Genomic DNA, 19,932 nt, shown 5'->3' on the forward strand with positions numbered 1-19,932 from the left:
AATTCTTTAGTTTTGGTTTTGGTAATTTCTTCTATGCAATCCCAAGTTTTCTTAATATTACCTTTATAAATGAGAAACTTTTGATTATAGCCTAGTATTCAATTTTTGCTTTTTTGATCAAAATGTTCAGAGTGTTTCTATATCGCTTATATTCCTCCTTCAATCTAATATTAAATGGTTCTTTAGTCAGTTTCCTATGCATCTTGTCTCGCTCTCTTAAAGAATTAATAATGCCTTGACTTATCCATGGCTTCAGTGGTTTTCTTTTATGAGGTATCTTAAAAGATCGTGAGCTAAGTTTAATGTGGTCCGTGAGTGTATTTATAAAAGCATCCACTAACTCATCAATCGTCTTCTAACTCATCGTCTTCAGTTTTGTTATTAAATATCTTATCCCATCTTTCTTCTTCTAAGCTACGACATATTTTTCCATAATCAATTTTGACTATATCATAAGTCGATGAAATACTCTTAGTTTTTATGTTATTCTGATTTAAATGGATGGTTGTGCAAAAATGATCAGTAGCCTAATATTTGATTCGATTACAGTTGCTAATATGTTTTCAGGATTTATATTCTTATCTTTGAGAAATATATGATCAATACATGTCTTAGTATTATTTTGAATTCTTGTTGGTATATTTATGTAGGATTTAAATCCATTTAAATGAACAGCACTCAAGTATTCGTTCGTTAGATTACAATTTCTAATAGGTTCAAATTCATGTCTCCTAGCACCAAAAATGTATTTCCATTATTAGTATTTTGCAAAAGAGAGTCGAAACTGTTTATGAAATCAACAATATTAAGTGAAGGTTAGCGATAGACAGACAACAGCGTATACTTCTTATCTTGAAATGTGAATGTAATTGCAATCGAGTTAGCTTTATCTATTTCTAAATCAATCAGTTCGAAGTCTATGATGCTATTGTCAATAAACAAGCAGATACCATCGCTTCTTGAATATTTGGATTTTTTATATATAGTTCGGTATCCATCCATAATAAAATTACATTGAGAGTCCTCAGTTATCCATGTTTCTGATAAAATTATCACATGAAATTTTGTTTCACACTGGTTCAGGTAACATATAAATTGATCAACATTTTTATTAACACTCCTTATGTTCATATGCAATAAGTTGAGTAAACTCTCTGTATTACTATTTAAATAATTATCCGGCTTGAAGTTACCAATATCTTGAACCTCCAGCGTATCATAGATACCAACATCAACTGTATCACCTACTTCAAAAGGCATTGGATTGGGTAGAAAAATAAAATAACAACTTCGTTACTCATGAAAAATTCGGCTAGCCACCTACTGCACACGATAAGATAAAGATTTATATTAATAGGATAATGGAGTCTTACCAATATTGAAATCCTAATTATTGACAATATTGTGACAATGATGTAGAATACAATTATTTTATTGATAAAAATATTCAAATCAACCTGTTCTTGTTCAATTTGTGGATCTTCGGCTCTAATAAAGCTGTTTGGAATCATTCTATATAAATTTACAATAAACATAGTAATAAAAATGATTGAACGTTTTCAAAATTGCGTTCTATATACCTTTGGCCGTTCAAATAAAATAATACCAAGAAGCTATCTTTCAATAAATCAATCAGCAAAGACAAAAAACTAATCTCGCTTGAATTCAACTTTTTAACAGTTTTATAATTATTAGTGATATTGTATTCTTCAGATACATATTTAATTTGACGATTTCTCATAAACAATATGAAGTAAATTAAATCCTGGAAATAATAAATAATTCTACCTGAACTTCTGTTCATCTTTATACAAAATAGATCTATAAAAGTCATAAAATCATAGTTTCCATCTAGAAAAACACCAAAAAAATAATAAAATTCATGTTCCGAATGTTCTAAAGTAATCAGAATATAGTTCTTTCTCAGTTTATCATTAGACAATGTAAATAATAGGCCTATTGCGAAACATAACTTAGTGTTATAGAAAAATATCTTCATAGTTACAAAGTAAGACTTAAAACAAAATAATTCGGCCATCTATAGTTTCACAAAATCTTTCTCATTTCTCACATGTATTGGCTGCTTACCTTCCTCCTTCCTAGCCAGTATCCTACCATCCTTAACCAATACAAAACGATAGCCTTTTTGAATAGCGATCTTTCGCGTTTCTTTGAGAAGTGCACTTGTGGTGTAAAAATATATGGGGGGGTGGGTCTATGGGTTTACTCAGAAGGAGGGTCAATTTGGAAAAAAATATCATTAAATATAGTATATTTCGCACCTAGAGCAGAAAATGGGATTTTTCCGGCTCGAAATCGGTTTTCAAGTCCGAGGCCGTAGGCCGAGGACTAGAAAAGATTGAGAGCCGGAAAAACATTTTTGCCCGTGGTACGAACGCTATTTTTCGCCACACACAGATAAACAATATATATGAGAATAGTTTTTTACTAAGCACTTCCGAAAGCAGAAGTAGAAGGTGATAGCTCTAGCAAATCTGAGGTAATCTGAATATCAGGAAATTGTCCAAGTATTTTTATTTTTTATTCTGATTTGTCTAAATAACCTAAAAGATGATGTTCAATTATGTGGGAGGTTGAGTTTATACTTTTTTATTCTTTCAAATGACAATAAGATGATATTATTATAAATGTTTTAATTATTGAATAATGAACACAAATAATGAAAATTATACATTTGAATTGTGGCAATTGGAAGATATTGTTAATTGAAAACTAAAATTCATTTAAATTGATTATTTTGTTGAAATTTTACTCGTTTTTGTAACTCAGAACACATTAGATATAGAGAGTTCCGGATGGTTTCATTGTATTCAGAATTTTATAATATTAAAAAAGACAAGAGCAAATTCAACTGTCCGGCGACTGACTGGAAATAAGCTGGAAACTTATTTTATATGATAATTTCTTAGAATTAGTTCAGAAATTAGCATTGGTAATCGTTAAAGTAGAAACGAGAGCAGTTACTATTAGCCAAATAAGTGATTCTTTAGGGCAACCGAAAATTCACGACTCATTACAGGACATAAGCAAATCTGTTCAGGAAATTAAAAATAAAGACAGGCCTATTACTTACGCAGACATGATACAACTACCGAAAAAAGCTACTTCAAGCGATCCCCAGTCCAATAATCAAGTCAGGAAAATCCTTCCAAAAGAACAGGTAGTCTTAATTAAACCCTCAAATTCCACCGGTAATGAAAAACAAGACAGTGAAAAAATAAAAGGAACACTGATAACCAACATCGCGAGAAATGATGACATTAAAATAAAAAAGACAGTACCCGTTAGAGGAGGAGGTTTACTCATTGTTCTGGATTCTCTTGAGGACAAAAAGAAATTATTGAAGAATAAAGCTGTAAATAATGATCAAATCAAGATAACTGAGCCCCAAAATAAAAAACCCAGGATAATTGTTTATGATGTTCCATCTGATCTCACTAACAAAGAGGTAAATGAAGAAATATATAACAAAAATTTTGTCAATTCAGGGATAGAAAAACAAAAATTAGAAGAAGGTTGCAAGCCATCATTCAAATTAGGGCCGAAAAACAAGGATTCCGTGCATTGGGTAGTAGAACTCAGTTCTGTGAAGTCAGTGGTAGCGGACGGTTGTTTTTGGTGCAGCTCCGTCTCAGATAAGATAGCTTGTTTCCTTTCGTTTCTTGCTTTCAGAAGTAGAATATTGTGTTCATAACCTTAATTATAACTTAATTTTTTCGCGTCATTAAATATTAAAATAACTTTTAATCTTAATAACATCATTTAGTAAATGTTAGTCTAATACCGTAATTAATTATTATTATCAATCCTTGTACTAACGTAAATTTCTCTAGTTGATAAACGCATTTTAAAATTTATTTTAACTGGATCCATTAATCTTACTTTAGTTACAGATTTATTTATTTATTTTTTTTTAATACAGTCGTAATAACAGTTTAAAAAGTATTTCTGAGTAAATTCATGATAAAAAAATCTATTTTCAATTTCATACTCAATCTTTCCCGTAATTGAATAGAATCCTCATCTTCTAAAATCAATTTCAAATTAATTTGTGATAAATAGTGCATTATATCTTCGTGTTATTAAAAGTAGATTTAAATTTCTAATACAAAATAAATTAAACAACGTAATTAGCCGTTTCTTTTTATTCGCTTATGCAAACAGTTTCGTAACAGTAAATAAATTGTCTCTGTTATTTTTTCAAGTTTTGTTTTTTTAATTTTGTTACTAGTATCGTACTGTTCTTGTATAGTTCACAATAGTCTTTTCACTTATCGTTTTTTTACTTGCTATGCTTCTCATAAAGAACAATTTTATAAAGTGGTCATTATTTATTTAATAAATTATTTCTATTTTGTAAGTGGCAAACAAATTCAATGTGTTCCAAGTCTGTCCCTGTAAGCGTAGTATACGGGTGAATAATTTTGTAAACCCTGTGCGGCCTTGCTCAGGATATCTGTCGCGCTTGTCCCGGAACTGGACGGGATACGCGCGATGTATATATTTGGATTCGCAAGCGCCGCGTTAGCTTGAAACGAACTATTCTTACTTGTTTGTAGTGAGAGGAGGGCTAAGCTATTTAACGGTAGCTCGGAAATATATTTTTCTGAATTATTGACTGTTTATTTCATACAAAAGAAAGCAAACTATCTAATCAGTCTATTTGTTTGTTTCAGTGCGATAGAGTAGTGTAGTCTCTTGTTTTGAATTATCTCCTTTTTAGCTCAAAGTATTACTTCCCGAATTTTATCTTTATAAACGTAGTCAGGAGGTGAAGGCATTCACAGACAACGATTTCATAGTTCTCCTGGCTGGCACTAACAGTATCAGTGCCTCTGATGACTGCGATACAGTACGCAGGATGATTGAAAGGATTGGTGAAATTATAATCACGAATAGTCACACTAATATTGTCCTTTGTACAATTCCTTTCAGACATGATCTACCCAGGGATTCTTGCATACACCGACTAGTGAAATCGTACAATGAGGGGATTAGAAATATTGCGAAAACTTACTCTTTGAAATTGGTTGAGCTGTTTAATTTTCCAAGAAGATTCCACACAATCCATGGATTGCATATGAATGTAATAGGCAAAAAAGTGTTAACAAATGAGTTGAAAAAAGGAGTTGAATCGGAAACGGGGTGCGTTCAACCAGCTACTTTCAGAGAAAAAGAAATAGATTTATCATTGTCTTCAATTTCGGATGATAGTTTTTCTCCTTCAATTGAAGCCAGTGAAAGAAGACAAACACTAGATCATGAATTAGTAACGAATGATTGCAACACGAATGGAGATGCTAGTATGTTTGGCTCTAGTATCCCGATTTTGAATATTTTTTTGGGAAATGATTTTTTAGAGACGCCCATATAATTCGAGACTTTACTGTGTCAAAGGGTTGCATCATTCTGCACCAGAACATCCAATACATTAGCAATAAAGTAGATAGAATTAATATCTTTCTAAGAGTGGAAAATCCAGATGATGTAATATTCTCAGAACACGGCCTCAAGGAAGCGGAACTTTCTCAATTGAGTTTTGGAGGCTATAAAATAAGTGCTAGTTATTGTAGAAGTCTGCATAGGAGTGGAGGCGTTTGTATACTGCTAAAGAATAACATTAGAGCTCAGAAACTGTCATTTTTGAGCCGTTTTTCAACTGAAATGAATTTTGAAATTACATCTGTAGTTATAGGAAAGGGTAAAGAGAGGACTGCTATTGTTGGAGTATATAGATCGCCAAACGGAGATTGGAATGATTTTAATGACAAGATGGATACAGTTCTCCAATACCTAACACAGAAGTATAATAGAATTGTAATAGCAGGAGATTTTAATGTTGATCTTCATGTAAAGAACCCAATGAGCGATGCTTTTAGAGACATCTTTGCCGAAAATGACACAATAAAAGTTTGTGAATTTACTAGGATCACTAGAGACACTCGAACAATTATCGATAACATCATAATAAATATAGTAGATAGCACTGTTGTAGTAAAGAACTCTGAATTATCAGACCATACATTTCAATCTTTAAGGGTGCAGAGTGATGAGTATGGATCTGCAGAGAGAAGTCGAGTGGTCTCAAAAAGCTCGAGAGATGTAAGTGATGGAAACCTTAATTGTCTAAATGTGCATCTTTCTAGGGAATTCTATTTTCAAATATAAAGAAAATAATTGAAAATCTCAGAGATTTTCAATTATTTTCTTTATATTTATATTACAAGTAGCCCTATACAGGAAAGAGATAAATTCTATTTTCACATGTACATGTATAATATACAGATATAATATACATTATATATATATATATATATTATATATATATATATATATATATATATATATATATATGTACAATATACCATAATATAGTGAATGTGAAACTGCTGCATCAAAGAGATAATCTCAAAAACATCTGTTTAGAAAAAACATAGTTTTGAAACTTCGTTTTTCTGTATAGGCCTACATGTGGCATGGATTATTAATTTTTCAGCTGGAACAGTTTTTTGAGACAAAGTGCTAAATAAACGTATACAGTTTTATCAATGCTGTAATCGGCAATATGAATACGCGTGCAGTTAATATGGCTTTGAATAAAGGTTCTGATATTCTTACATAAATAAATTATTCTCTTCCATTTTTATTTAATTTACAGTCCCAAAATTATTCGAGCCCTGATAGAATGATTGACTCACTGTAGTACAGTCAGTCGAAAATTTTAATATTGAAATGAGGGGTATTTTGGCAAGCTGAACAAAAAAATAAGGTCCTATGCACCTTTTCGATATTTCTTCAAGTGAAAAATGAGTTTTGTGTTATTAAGATACCCTATTCCACGCCCTAGGTTATCTAATAATTACTAAGTATTGCTACAACGCGGACTAGCTACAGTCGGATATGGGTCGGGGTCAGTAGCCGTAATGACTGGTGGAGATACAGGACTTACGCTTCTCCCCCAATCCTGATTCTTTACCCTCTGCTTCTTTCACGAGATTTTTAGTTTCAGGGGAAGAGTATTTGCCCGTGCCGTTGCTGGCCGATTCGGCCCTCGGCCTTTGGAATACAGGATGGGTGTTAAATGGGATTGAGATATCCCTATACAAGGAGACAGATCTGACTATCAGATCCCTACAAATAATTATATTATTTGTGTAAAGGTAGTACGCAATCTGAACCAACTGCGAGTTGACGGCGGGCAGACTGGAACTGCGAGCCCGAAAAGAAGTTTTTCTATGGGGTTTAAGGTAAGAGCTATAGGGTAGAGGTATGATGGATCTATGGAGTTGTTAGTGGTATTTAAGATATAGTTAAACAGGGTACGGTATGGGGTGTAAGCTATAGAGAATAGGGTACAGGGTCTGAGGTATAGGGTATATAGGGTATAGGGTATACGGTACAGAGAATCAATAATAAGATTATTATTCTCTACAGCAAATGAATATCTGTTCAATAATCCGCAATCTGACAGTTGCGCTCTAGCTCTCAGCAAGCTGGACCTGCTAGTTAAATACAGGGTATAAATTTTCAATACGGGATATTTAAGGTTCATAATACAGGGTTTTAGGTGTAGGATTTCTGAATTGCGAACCTGTAGCTGCGAAAGGATTTTCAGCAATTCTGAAACTGCTAAACAGGATTTCCGCGCCAGTCTAGCAACTGCGCGACGGTTATTAAGGGCTAATCTGTAACAGCCCTTAAGGGAATGGAAATCACTCTCAATCATCCGAAACGCTTTTAAATTAATAGTCAGTATGTCGACTATTATGAGAGGATAGAAAAGGATTTTCACAGACACAGTCTGTAGAATAATATCGGGAAGACAACAGTATGTCGTTGTCAGGGTAGGAAAGGATTTTTCCAGGATTTTCCACAAGGAAAATATCGAGTCAGAGATTCAGGAAGAGATTTTAATGCGCTTTTCCAAGCAATTGCCAGTCTAAGGACTACAACAAAATCGATCTCTAAATTGCAAATGAGATCACGGGAAAATTCGTGAATTTTCCACAGGGAAAACCAGCAAATAATATTTGCTATTAAAGAAGACAGGTTTCTAGGAACTTTAGAAAGGATTCGCGGGTCTGAAAAACGATCTAGAATATGGAACTGAGATAAGGGAGGATTTTAGAACAGGAAAAATTAAGAGAAAGTGGGAGGAAGCTTGTCGCAGTCTGAATGACTTCGACCAGGACGAGCTCAAGCTGCACCTGAGTTCTCTAGGAAAAGGATTGGAAATTTCCTACTAGGAATTATAGCTAGTACGAAACTGCTATGTAAAATAAATACAGGGGCCACTCTACAATATGAAAATTAAGCAAGGAAAATTTACTATAAATGATAATAATTTCTCTACAAGGATCAAAATTAATCGAGAAAACTATTCTCAAAAAGGACAGGGATTTCCCCACAAGAATAAAAATTCAATTGAAAAAATTACTCTTTAAACTGAAGGCCACCTTACTACAGAGAAGGAAAAACATACGGACTACCAGTCCTGACATACAATTACCTGAAGCGACGTGGATACTGATACGGAGAATGATGATGATTTAAACACTCGACTCTAAGCTCAGCAAAATCAATTCGGCTGTCAACCCTATTTTTTCCTCTAAAATGAATAAAATTATCCAAATCATATGCAAAATGACGCTTCTCCTTTCGTCACAAAATTCACTTTGTGACAGTGGGTTGACAAAACTCCCACTGAAAGGGAAACTATTCAACTTATCCTATCATCTAGTAAAATATCAATGATTTCTGCATTGAATAACATGTTTCTTGCCAACAAAAATCGAATTCTTTGTGAATTTAAATATGACCTACACTGTAGATTTATATGATTCTATCAATTAAATACATGGAAAATGGAGTATTTATTTCAATCAGTTTATGGTTAGTTGATGAAATTGTTGATTAATTGTAGAGCGAATTGTAATGGAGGACTCTGATTGGCTGAAAAGTTCAGCGTCCGGAGTACGGTACGGCGAACAGTTAAAACAGAGGCGAGCGGCACGGTGAACAGTTCGGAGTACGGTACGGCGAATGTTTAACAGCTGATTTTTAACTTTATGGAATATATATGCTCACATGTTCGCTGAAAGGCGCGATGTTCGGCGGAATGCACGGTTTGCTGCACGGTTCGAGATCGGTTCAGCTTGTGTAGTCGCACCTTTAGATGATACAAGACATTTATACTGATCACAGATCAAAGCAACATAATAATCTATACTATAATAAAGGAAAGAACTGGCTTATACACGTACGGAATAGGAAAATTATGTTTGACACATAATCACGTCTTAGCTACTGGACTGATTAACTTGATATTTTGCATATAGGTTCCTTATTAACCGAGGATGGTTATAGGCCTACTTTCGATTCTTCAAGATTTGATCACATCAAGTTTTCAGTTTGTCAAGTTTTCAATTTGACATGCTTTCAGTTGTTGTATGGAAGCAGCTGAACATTTTTTCAAAAAGGAAAATTAGAAGATAGGTATGATTGGGAATCGTATTCAAATAATAAAGACAGGTTTTCCGTCACACACAAATTTCGTCCACCATTTTTGAACCGCCATTTTGAATCCAACTTCATTTTTTTAAATTGGAAGGTGGTCATATGATACATGATTTCGATACAGGATTTCAAGAGAAAATTTATGGTGAAAGTATGGTGAAAACCGCACATCAATATCTCAAACCTTCCAAAAGTTATTCTAATTCAAAGATACTGATAATCCATCTATCTATCATCTTCTATACTGTAATGAAGGAAAGTACTGGCTTATACACGTATACACGTGTAAAGGATAGGAAAATTATGTTTGACGCATCATCACGTCTGAACTACTGGACTGATTTACTTGAAATGTTGCATCTAAATTCTTAATCAACCGAGGATTCTTAATTTTCAATTAACCGAGGATTCTTAATTAATAGAAGCCTATTTTCAATTCTTCTAGATTTCATTAAGTCAAGTTTTCAGTTTGTTGAGTTCTAAAATAGACCCTTGCGAAGCACGGGTTGCCTGCTAGTATTATATAGATTCTATTCTATACTTCTATCGACTGTAACTCTTGTACAGCTTTACATTTACTTGCAGCATTACTTTGAAGTGTTGACTGTTTTAGGAAGTTAATTTTATCAATAACATCGAGAAGCAATTGAAAATAGCAACAGTAGGAAACTATACATTCACAATTATTTATCTATTACTTTTCACTAAAACAATGGAGTGGAGTTTGTAGAAATGCTGAAGAAAACTTATTTTATAGAAAATTCTAATTTTCCATGGAGAACTTGAACAAATGAAGTTATAGAGATTGGAGTACTCACCTACAGGTGGTTTATTGGTTGGCGGTTTGACAAAAACGTGAACCTGAGATGTATCAGAGAGTTCTGATCCATCAGTGACTTTCAAGATGAATGTATACATGCCCTCTTCCAGATTTGATAGTTTCAGATATGGAGTACGCGTATTCTGAAAGTAAATGAGTTAGATGTATCATACATAGTTAATGTATATATAATTATTATATATTCTTAGAATAATATTAAATATCAATAGTTTCAAAATAATCTGTAGTATAAATAATATTTTGGGGTGAAAGAAACCAGCCGGGGCCGCCGAGAACAATCGATGAACAGGTAGAAGTTTTAGAGACCCTTCAGTGGTCGCCTATTGTTATTGAATTTCGACATTTTCATGGTCTATTTTTAAGGATTTCACTCCGAGGAATAAATTGGTGGACCAGTCTGATTAATTGAAGGCATTTTCAGATGTAAACCAGAGGTAGCCAACAGTGCTTGAATAAACACACACATTACTATCGTTTATAAGTACAAATTTAGTCAAACTAAGAACGTATTATTATTTTTACTTTCCTTGTCCTATTACCATAGGTAAGGAAAGTATTGCTTTTCGAAAAAAATTAAGGTACCCCGATTTCCAAAATTCTATACGTTTCAAGGTCCCCTGAATTCAAAAAAGTGGTTTTCGGTTATTAGTCTGTGTGTGTGTGTGTGTGTGTGTGTGTGTGTGTGTGTGTGTGTGTGTGTGTGTGTGTGTGTGTGTGTGTGTGTGTGTGTGTGTGTGTGTGTGTCGTGTCGGTGCGAAAACAGCTAATGGCTGTTGGGGTTGGTGTATCAAAAATATTAACATCAAAAGCTAATCTCCTTCAAGACATACAGGCATCAGGACAGCCCAAGTTCAAAGCAGAGAAAGTTCGAGAGACAATACTATGCTATTTTAGTTATTAATTGCATGTGTTATTGCACGCAAACAATAGTTCATATATTCATCCACAATGGAGACAACGGGTTTCCCCAAATATGCCTCCTTAACAATAAAAATTGTACAGATAGGAATGAAAAAAGAAAAATAATGATAAAAATAATACGAACTTATGCAATAATAAATAATACAAACAACAAAAATACCACCTATTTCAAAAATGAACAATACAAAGATTTCAAATACTTATGAAAAAAGTAAAAATAAAACAAATTGGGAATACAAAATTTATTAAAATTAAAGAATATAATAACAAATAATGAACAAAAATTTCATCAATAGAATAAATAACATTTATAACTGAACGACGTCCCAAACCATGAGCATATCCACACTGATACACCAACTATTTATTTGATCAGATCATGCTTACACAAGATTTAATTATCATAAATATAACGCTTTCCGGAATTTAGCGCGAGAAAACCAGAAGACATCTAGGCGCCAAGACAAGCTGTTATAAGTTCTTTGCATCCTATTTGATAGTGCATAAAAATTGCATACAATGAGGCATGCAATTTATAGTCTACACAGCTTTTGATTTTTTACCAAGTTACATTGAGATATTGAATTGCATGCGTCATGGCATGCAATTTATAATCAACTCGACAGCTGATTTATGATTAATAATTCTATAGTCTGATTTTCACTCTAATATTGACGTATGAAGGAGGCTCCTTTTTCCTTTTATATTATCCTTGAGATGCAAAATTTCCAAAAAACCTTGTATATACGTCGACGTGCAATTTAAAAAGGAACATACCTGTCAAATTTCATGAAAATCTATTACCGCGTTTCGCCGTAAATGCGCAACATATAAACATTTAAACATTAAGAGAAATGCCAAACCGTCGACTTGAATCTTAGACCTCACTTCGCTCGGTCAACTAGTATTCAGTGTACATGATGAGACTAAATAGATGAATGAACATGAACACACGCCGTTCGCTGATGCTATAACTAACATAATATACATATGTTCGATTATATGATTATTATATTCATACAAATAAATATAATACGCTGTAAAGCCGTATTTGACCTACATATGCCCAGCTGGCTGTTTGTCGGTAGAGCATGAGATATTTGAATATATTTGATAATTTGACACCTGCTGAAATAAAAATAGCATATGATTCTTACCAGCTCTTCGAGGAGCTTATACCAAATTCTGCTATCAGCCACTGCAAACTGCTGCTGCTCTGTTAATCGGTAATTTTTACCGCTGCATTGACTAGTTCCGCAATTATAGATGTTGAAGAGGCTGTAATACTGCTTCGACTTAATACTAAGACTCTGTATTTCAATAAATTTGATTTCATTGAATGAGTTGAACCATTTACATAAATCTTGAGAACGTATTATTTCTGGAGATTTAATGATCGGTACTGTATATCGCTGATTTATCCAACTTATTCGATGAAGAATACAGTTGGTTGATACTTTTATTAATGCGTCAATAATAATAAATGAAAATACTAGTACAAGATTGGTCATGCAAGAAGATTTTATAATTTTTATAAAGACCATGTGGAGATTTTGAATTGAATAATTTTTAGCGCCGAGCAAATACTGTATTTTGATTGGTACATCCCCAAACTAAAGTAGGTATTAATGCGCTCAATAAACATAAATCCCATTTCCTTTATCTTTTTGTTTTGTTTTTAATAATTTTTGTTCATGCTATATGATACAATAAATATTTTTGTGTTTTCTTAATCGTTTTTTGTGACATTTATTTGACATGCTTAGTTTACAAACCCTATTGTCCTAGTCTTAATGAATGCTACCTAGATGCAATTATTTTGCTAGCAAGAGTCTAATTAAATTGTAGATGTTCAGCTTGGTCGTTATTGATATTGCCGACAAGCGCTGTTTATATAAAACCTAACCTCAAATTCACCCAATATATAATTATTTTATTAAATAATTAAGAAATTAATTTTCATTTCAAGTTGTTAGCCATAATCTTGGCTTTCCTAGTCATTATCGTCTTATCTATATCTTCGTTTGATAACACCCTTGGTGACAGATATTTTTGCTATTCTGTCTGAGACCTAATAATTCATTTCAGTTAATGAAATTTCTATTGGTATCAAAATGTACCGTCAGAACGCATATCATCAGCTGATGAATAGCGCACTTGGTGTGTAACCACGAACTGTATGTAACTCATGTCAGTCTGTATACAGCTTATGAGCAAGTTGAGTTTCATCAAATGAACCATTGAGAATAGTATTCAATAACAAGTACTTGATCACTGATCATAATACTTCAATAATAGTATTCAATAATAAATTTTAGAAAATACAAGTAACAGATGTAAGGTGCAAAGTAATAGATGAGTCCCTACCAGCCAAAACTGCCTTCAAGAAAGCAGACGGGGCCACTCCGGCTACTAATGAGGGTAATGAAGCAGAATCAGAGGACAATAGAATGTGACAGTCGAGAGTTGGAGGATGAACCTTTTTGGAACAATAGCCCAGTGTACAGGTAGCGCGGCCCCAACTCGTTTCTTTAACCCATATTTTGTAGATAACCAAGCAATGCATGTCTACAACATATTGGTTCTCAATAACCCTGAAAAATCAATGTCTTGGCAATCAATATTTAATAATATCGACAATAAACTGTAGGAGTTTGGCAGAGTTTTACAATGTATGACGATTCTTTATAGTGGCTATATAAAAAAAACTAAATTATATTATGAAGGGTCAAGGCAGAAACAGCAAACTATCTCCTGATAAACTACTTATCAACGTTTACCGTTACTGATAATGATATTCTATTGAATCTGTCTCTTCCATCCAATAGATTGAAAGTTCATACTATTTATTATATTAATTATAAAATTATTGTACTAAAACAGCATTTCTAGGTTAAATCAATGTTATTATTAACCTAATCTAAAACGCTTGAAGGCTTAGAACTGAGAGCATAGCATAGATCTGAGATCTACCAGGCCTTGCATATCACATAGAATAATGTGAAGGAATGTCATAATAATTCACTACGAATTATTATTTTTACTTCATTATAAAAGGATCAAGGAGTCTACAATAATAAATTAATCAAAATTGTTAGCATTAAAAATGAATATTACTTATTTAAGAAAAACAAATTATAAAATGGATATATTATATTGATATACAGTAACAACAAAAAGTTACAAATACTCTTTGTGTGTAAGTCTAAATTATTCAATGGTATTATTTAATTTAATTATATTTATTATTTGGATTATTAACGAATAAATATTGAATTGAGGCAATCTCGCTGGATTTGTTTCTCTTTGCATGAACTACCAATCAGAGGACAAAGAAAGAGATAGCGAAATCTGAATTGTTTAAAATTCAACAAAAAATGTCGAAATCTTTATTTTAATAATTTATCCGATATTGGAGCTAAACTGCACGGTTTAATTTAAATTGTGTTGATGTTTGAATGTATTTATTTGTCCTATAAGTCATGAAATTAAGTGTAAACAAAGGAACTATTTTTCATAAAAATATGATGTGTACATTACGTCACTCAGTTACAACCAATAGCAATTGTTGTCTTATGCAAATTAGAAACATAGAGATTCACCGAATTATTAGCTGAATTCGTGGAAGAAGAATACTTCTCTAGCACAGACCTTGCCCTAGTTACACGTTTCTAAAAAACTTGCATTTTATTGAAAAATTTTATATTTTAATTGTTTTTAATATCAGTGTTTGAAATATTAATGTTAATTGTAGAGTTCCTTTTGTCTGTCAAAATAGTTAATTAACGTAAAATACCCGATTGAATCTAAATAAATCGCCGAATATACGCCAGCAACACGTTCCACTTGGAGGCCAGAAAATCCAGCACATGGTAGAAGAATTACTTGTGAACCAAGGAGAAATGGGAAACAAAATCGCGTTAGTTACTCTTCTAATAATTAAATTGGGGCCCCATCTATGATTCATAAGCGAAATAAATCCTTGGGAAAATTTTTGGTCATGACCAGATTGCAATCAGGGAAAATTCAACGTTAAATGCTATAATAGTCATTATTGAATTAAGCTAATTTATAATCTGTTTATCGATCAAGCTATTCCAAAGCAGAAATCACGACCCTGTAATTATTATTTTATTATATTATTTTCTTTCAATTCAAAAATGCTTGTTAAATTGTCAGTTGTAAATGTCTGGTATTGCTAAGCCAGAATACATGATACCGATCAATATTACTCACTTGAAAATTTTTAACTACTGCCTACTTATCTTGCAATGTCACAAATCTTATGATTGTATAATATATTGGAATATCTGAGCATATCTTCCAGTTCGTTTCCTTTCTAAAAACCTTAATATCGTCTTTGACACATTATCATTGATATTTTAATAGACCTCATATGGTCAGTGAAACAAGTCAAGAAATTAATTGAGTGGAAAGTTGTAGATGGTTGCTGATGTATCAGTTGATTGCTACAAAATTAATTAATATAATTTTGCTTACATTCACTCTTACATTGGTTGCTGTCGGTAGCCTAGCTCATAATTTCCAGACAAAATCAAGCAGTGTATGCGGCATTTTGAAGGATTTAGGTCAATGTAACTCAACACTGATTGGATTAGATTCCGTACTCGAACCTCTTTTCAGATATCATATTTATTTTCACTCATATCACTACCATAGAGGGGCATATATATTTATGTACCCAAAAAAGTGAAACATCACAAATGCCTCACCGTTTGCTTGAAGATTATTTTCTATATTTACAAACTTGAGAGCGATATTTGCTGATATTTAAATAGGTACTAATAATGTAGAACATCATGTAATAATTTATAAGCAGATTAAATATGGTGAAGCCCCTACATTATTCTATGAAGTCACCAGAGTATCTTGATTATTAGTTGATGAATGAATGGATCATGATAATTGGATATTTACCTGCATATCAACCGCCTTGTCCTGGTCAGAGGGTGCTTTGGTCCATTCCCAACTGTCAATACCTTTGTCATCAGTGCTCAAGCTTCCATTGAGCGTGACACTATTGTGAGGAAGGTAGATTATTATATCCTGACCAGCATTGGCGACCGGGGGATAGTCAGGCACTTTCAGAACTGTGATATTGGCTGTAGTCGAATTACTGGCGTGGTCTGAATCTTTCACAGTCAATCTGAAAAGTGACAACAAAAACAGAGCTATTTGTATATTTCGTGAATGAACTTCAAGATAGAATTAGAACTTCCGAAAGACTTTACGATTTTATTTAAATTGATTGATTTGTTTGATAAATAGAAGTGAAAAATATATATAAACAGGATACACACAACACGGATACATTAAAAACTTACATTTAACAGAGAATTTTCGGGAGCTGGGCCCCCTTTGTCAATCAACCAGGAAATCTAGGATAGTTTTTAATCTATCCGTGTTGTGTGTATCCTGTTTATATTTATATTATAAAACTTCAAAGTGTTTTCTGTTAAGTGATATATATATATATATATATATCACTTAATTTGGTCTGTATTTGGTCTCATTCGAAAGATAATCAAAAAAGGAAGTTTTTGCGCTATAAAAATTATTTCGTACCCTGGAAAAAATCGAAAAAATGTGTCTGAAGTTTTCAAAAAAACTTCAAAAATCACTCTTTTTCAACTTTGACCGCTAAAAAATACTACTCAATAATCGACTTTGGCATGTTTTATACCTCAAATCAATGTGAAATTTTGTCCTCTTTTCAACGATGTCCTTAAAATTCACTCAAGACCAATGGTTCTTGAGATATTGACGATTTAATGACTGGAAGTACGCCTACTTGAAAAATATCGAAAAATCTATATATCTCGAAAACGAAGGTCGATAGGAGAAAATTTTACTGAACATTTTTTGTAGCAAATTGCATGTAGAATCTATGGTAGCCGGGGTTTACACCTTATCTGGGACACCCTGTATATACAGGTATACACAGGTATATACAGGTATACCTGTATATACAGGTATACACAGGGTGTCCCAGATAAGGTGTATACAGGGTGTCCCAGATAAGGTGTAAACCCCGGCTACCATAGATTCTACATGCAATTTGCAACAAAAAATGTTCAGTAAAATTTTCTCCTATCGACCTTCGTTTTCGAGATATATCGATTTTTCAATATTTTTCAAGTAGGCGTACTTCCAGTCATTAAATCGTCAATATCTCAAGAACCATTGGTCTTAAGTGAATTTTGAGGACATCGTTGAAAAGAGGACAAAATTTCACATTGATTTGATGTATAAAACATGCCAAAGTCGATTATTGAGAAGTATTTTTTAGCGGTCAAAGTTGAAAAAGAGTGATTTTTGAAGTTTTTTTGAAAACTTCAGACACATTTTTCTCGATTTTTTTTCCAGGGTACGAAATAATTTTTATAGCGCAAAAACTTCCTTTTTTAATTATCTTTCGAATGAGACCAAATACAGGTGTCTAGCTCAAATCCTCGAATCAGAATTTCAGTTTAAATTCAATTTTTTAATTAAAAACGAGATTTATCTTGTTTGAGTGTGAATAATATTGTCTACAATTTGATAGCTTTGTGTCGAGTGATTGAGGGCGTAAAAATACTTTTTCTATAGGAAATTTGGCTGAGAAATTCAATGAAACTGGTTAGAAGTTCGTATCTGCAATTGTTATTGAGATACAAGTTGAAAATCGTTCAAAGTCGAGTTAAAATCTAAACTTTTCAAACAGTTTTTTCTTGATTTTTTTCACAGTAACAATATTATTTTTCCAATAATGAAAAAGCTTTGCCATTTTATAAACTATCGAATGAGTATAAATTTTCCAGGAAAATTTCAAAACTAGAGTGTTAAAAAATGAAAATTTTCAAGAAGAGCACCTCAGAAACAGCTTTCTTGGTGATTCCTAGGTAAAACATGTGTTAAGTCTGTGACAAAGTTCATCCTCTAATGAATATTTTCTATCCACTATAATGCATCAAATCAAATCCATTTATTTTCCATAAAAAATACCTGAGTATAATAATTATCATGTCATGTAGTATTCTCTGTGGCCTAATGATAGGCCTACCTGTTTTGTGTTAATTGATTAACATCAATTGGAAGTATTGTGGATATAGTCCATATGAATAATCATTGTCCATTGATTAAATAAAATTGATATACTTTATTCAACGAAATTCAAAATATCCTCCATTATTCTCTCTGCACCTTCTACTACGTTGCAAGATACTCCCACTTGCCCGTCTGACTTCGTTGGGCCTCGTTCTGACGTCATCGAATGCTAATTGGGAAACTGGACTATTGACTGGAAAGACATCATTATCGACCGACTGTAAGCACGTTACTTTTCATATAATGACTGCGAGAATTGTCTCTATTGTTGGGTGAGCATTAGAAAAACGTTTTATTCTATCAGAGCAGCTGATTAATGAACAGATTGATTTTTTCTTCTCACTCAATTGAATCTCAATGGTATGAATTTAAAACAACGAAAAGATGTCTTTAGGGTGCTCTTCTTGAAAATTTTCATTTTTTAACACTCTAGTTTTGAAATTTTTCTGGAAAATTTATACTCATTCGATAGTTTATAAAATGGCAAAGTTTTTTCATTATTGTAAAAATATTGTTACCGTGAAAAAAATCAAGAAAAAACTGTTTGAAAAGTTTAGATTTTAACTCGACTTTGAACTTTTTTCAACTTGTATCTCAATAACAATTGCAGATACGAACTTCTAACCAGTTTCATTGAATTTCTCAGCCAAATTTCCTATAGAAAAAGTATTTTTACGCCCTCAATCACTCGACACAAAGCTATCAAATTGTAGACAATTATTCACACTCAAACAAGATAAATCTCGTTTTTAATTAAAAAATCGAATTTAAACTGAAATTCTGATTCGAGGATTTGAGCTAGACACCTGTATTTGGTCTCATTCGAAAGATAATCAAAAAAGGAAGTTTTTGCGCTATAAAAATTATTTCGTACCCTGGAAAAAAATCGAGAAAAATGTGTCTGAAGTTTTCAAAAAAACTTCAAAAATCACTCTTTTTCAACTTTGACCGCTAAAAAATACTACTCAATAATCGACTTTGGCATGTTTTATACATCAAATCAATGTGAAATTTTGTCCTCTTTTCAACGATGTCCTCAAAATTCACTTAAGACCAATGGTTCTTGAGATATTGACGATTTAATGACTGGAAGTACGCCTACTTGAAAAATCGATATATCTCGAAAACGAAGGTCGATAGGAGAAAATTTTACTGAACATTTTTTGTTGCAAATTGCATGTAGAATCTATGGTAGCCGGGGTTTACACCTTATCTGGGACACCCTGTATATATATATATATAGGCTACTGGAAAATAATGCATCACTGAAACTTGAACATCACGCTGACCTATAAATTGGTAGTCTGCCACAGGCCAAAACCACGGTATAGCTACTAGTCACAGAAGAATGATCCGAGATTGTTGGAATTCGGTTTGAGCAGCCCAGAAATAAAACAAGTTTATTCAAATTGATGCCAAACTTGTCAAGAAACGTTAGTGCCAAAATTTAGTGAAGTCATTGCAAAATAATTTTCAACAGTTGTTTTAAATCTTTTAGAGTTTACTTTTACATATTTTAGAGAACA

The 19,932-nt window shown here is 32.7% G+C and overlaps 1 protein-coding gene across 4 annotated transcripts in view; it reads right to left on the bottom strand.

The window, feature by feature from the left end:
* Window positions 1-19,932, bottom strand: part of LOC111049079 (dyslexia-associated protein KIAA0319) — a 51,639-nt gene that overhangs the window by 17,573 nt on the left and 14,134 nt on the right. For all 4 annotated transcript variants that reach the window (XM_039434248.1, XM_039434240.1, XM_039434234.1 and 1 more), the window contains 2 exons: window positions 16,238-16,466; window positions 10,356-10,500 (listed from right to left, as the gene is read on the bottom strand). In XM_039434248.1, the coding sequence (XP_039290182.1) occupies window positions 10,356-10,500; window positions 16,238-16,466 (374 nt within the window). The remainder of the gene's footprint in view (window positions 1-10,355; window positions 10,501-16,237; window positions 16,467-19,932) is intronic.

This window comes from Nilaparvata lugens, chromosome 1, assembly GCF_014356525.2.
Source record: "Nilaparvata lugens isolate BPH chromosome 1, ASM1435652v1, whole genome shotgun sequence".
NCBI classification, from domain to species: domain Eukaryota; kingdom Metazoa; phylum Arthropoda; class Insecta; order Hemiptera; family Delphacidae; genus Nilaparvata; species Nilaparvata lugens.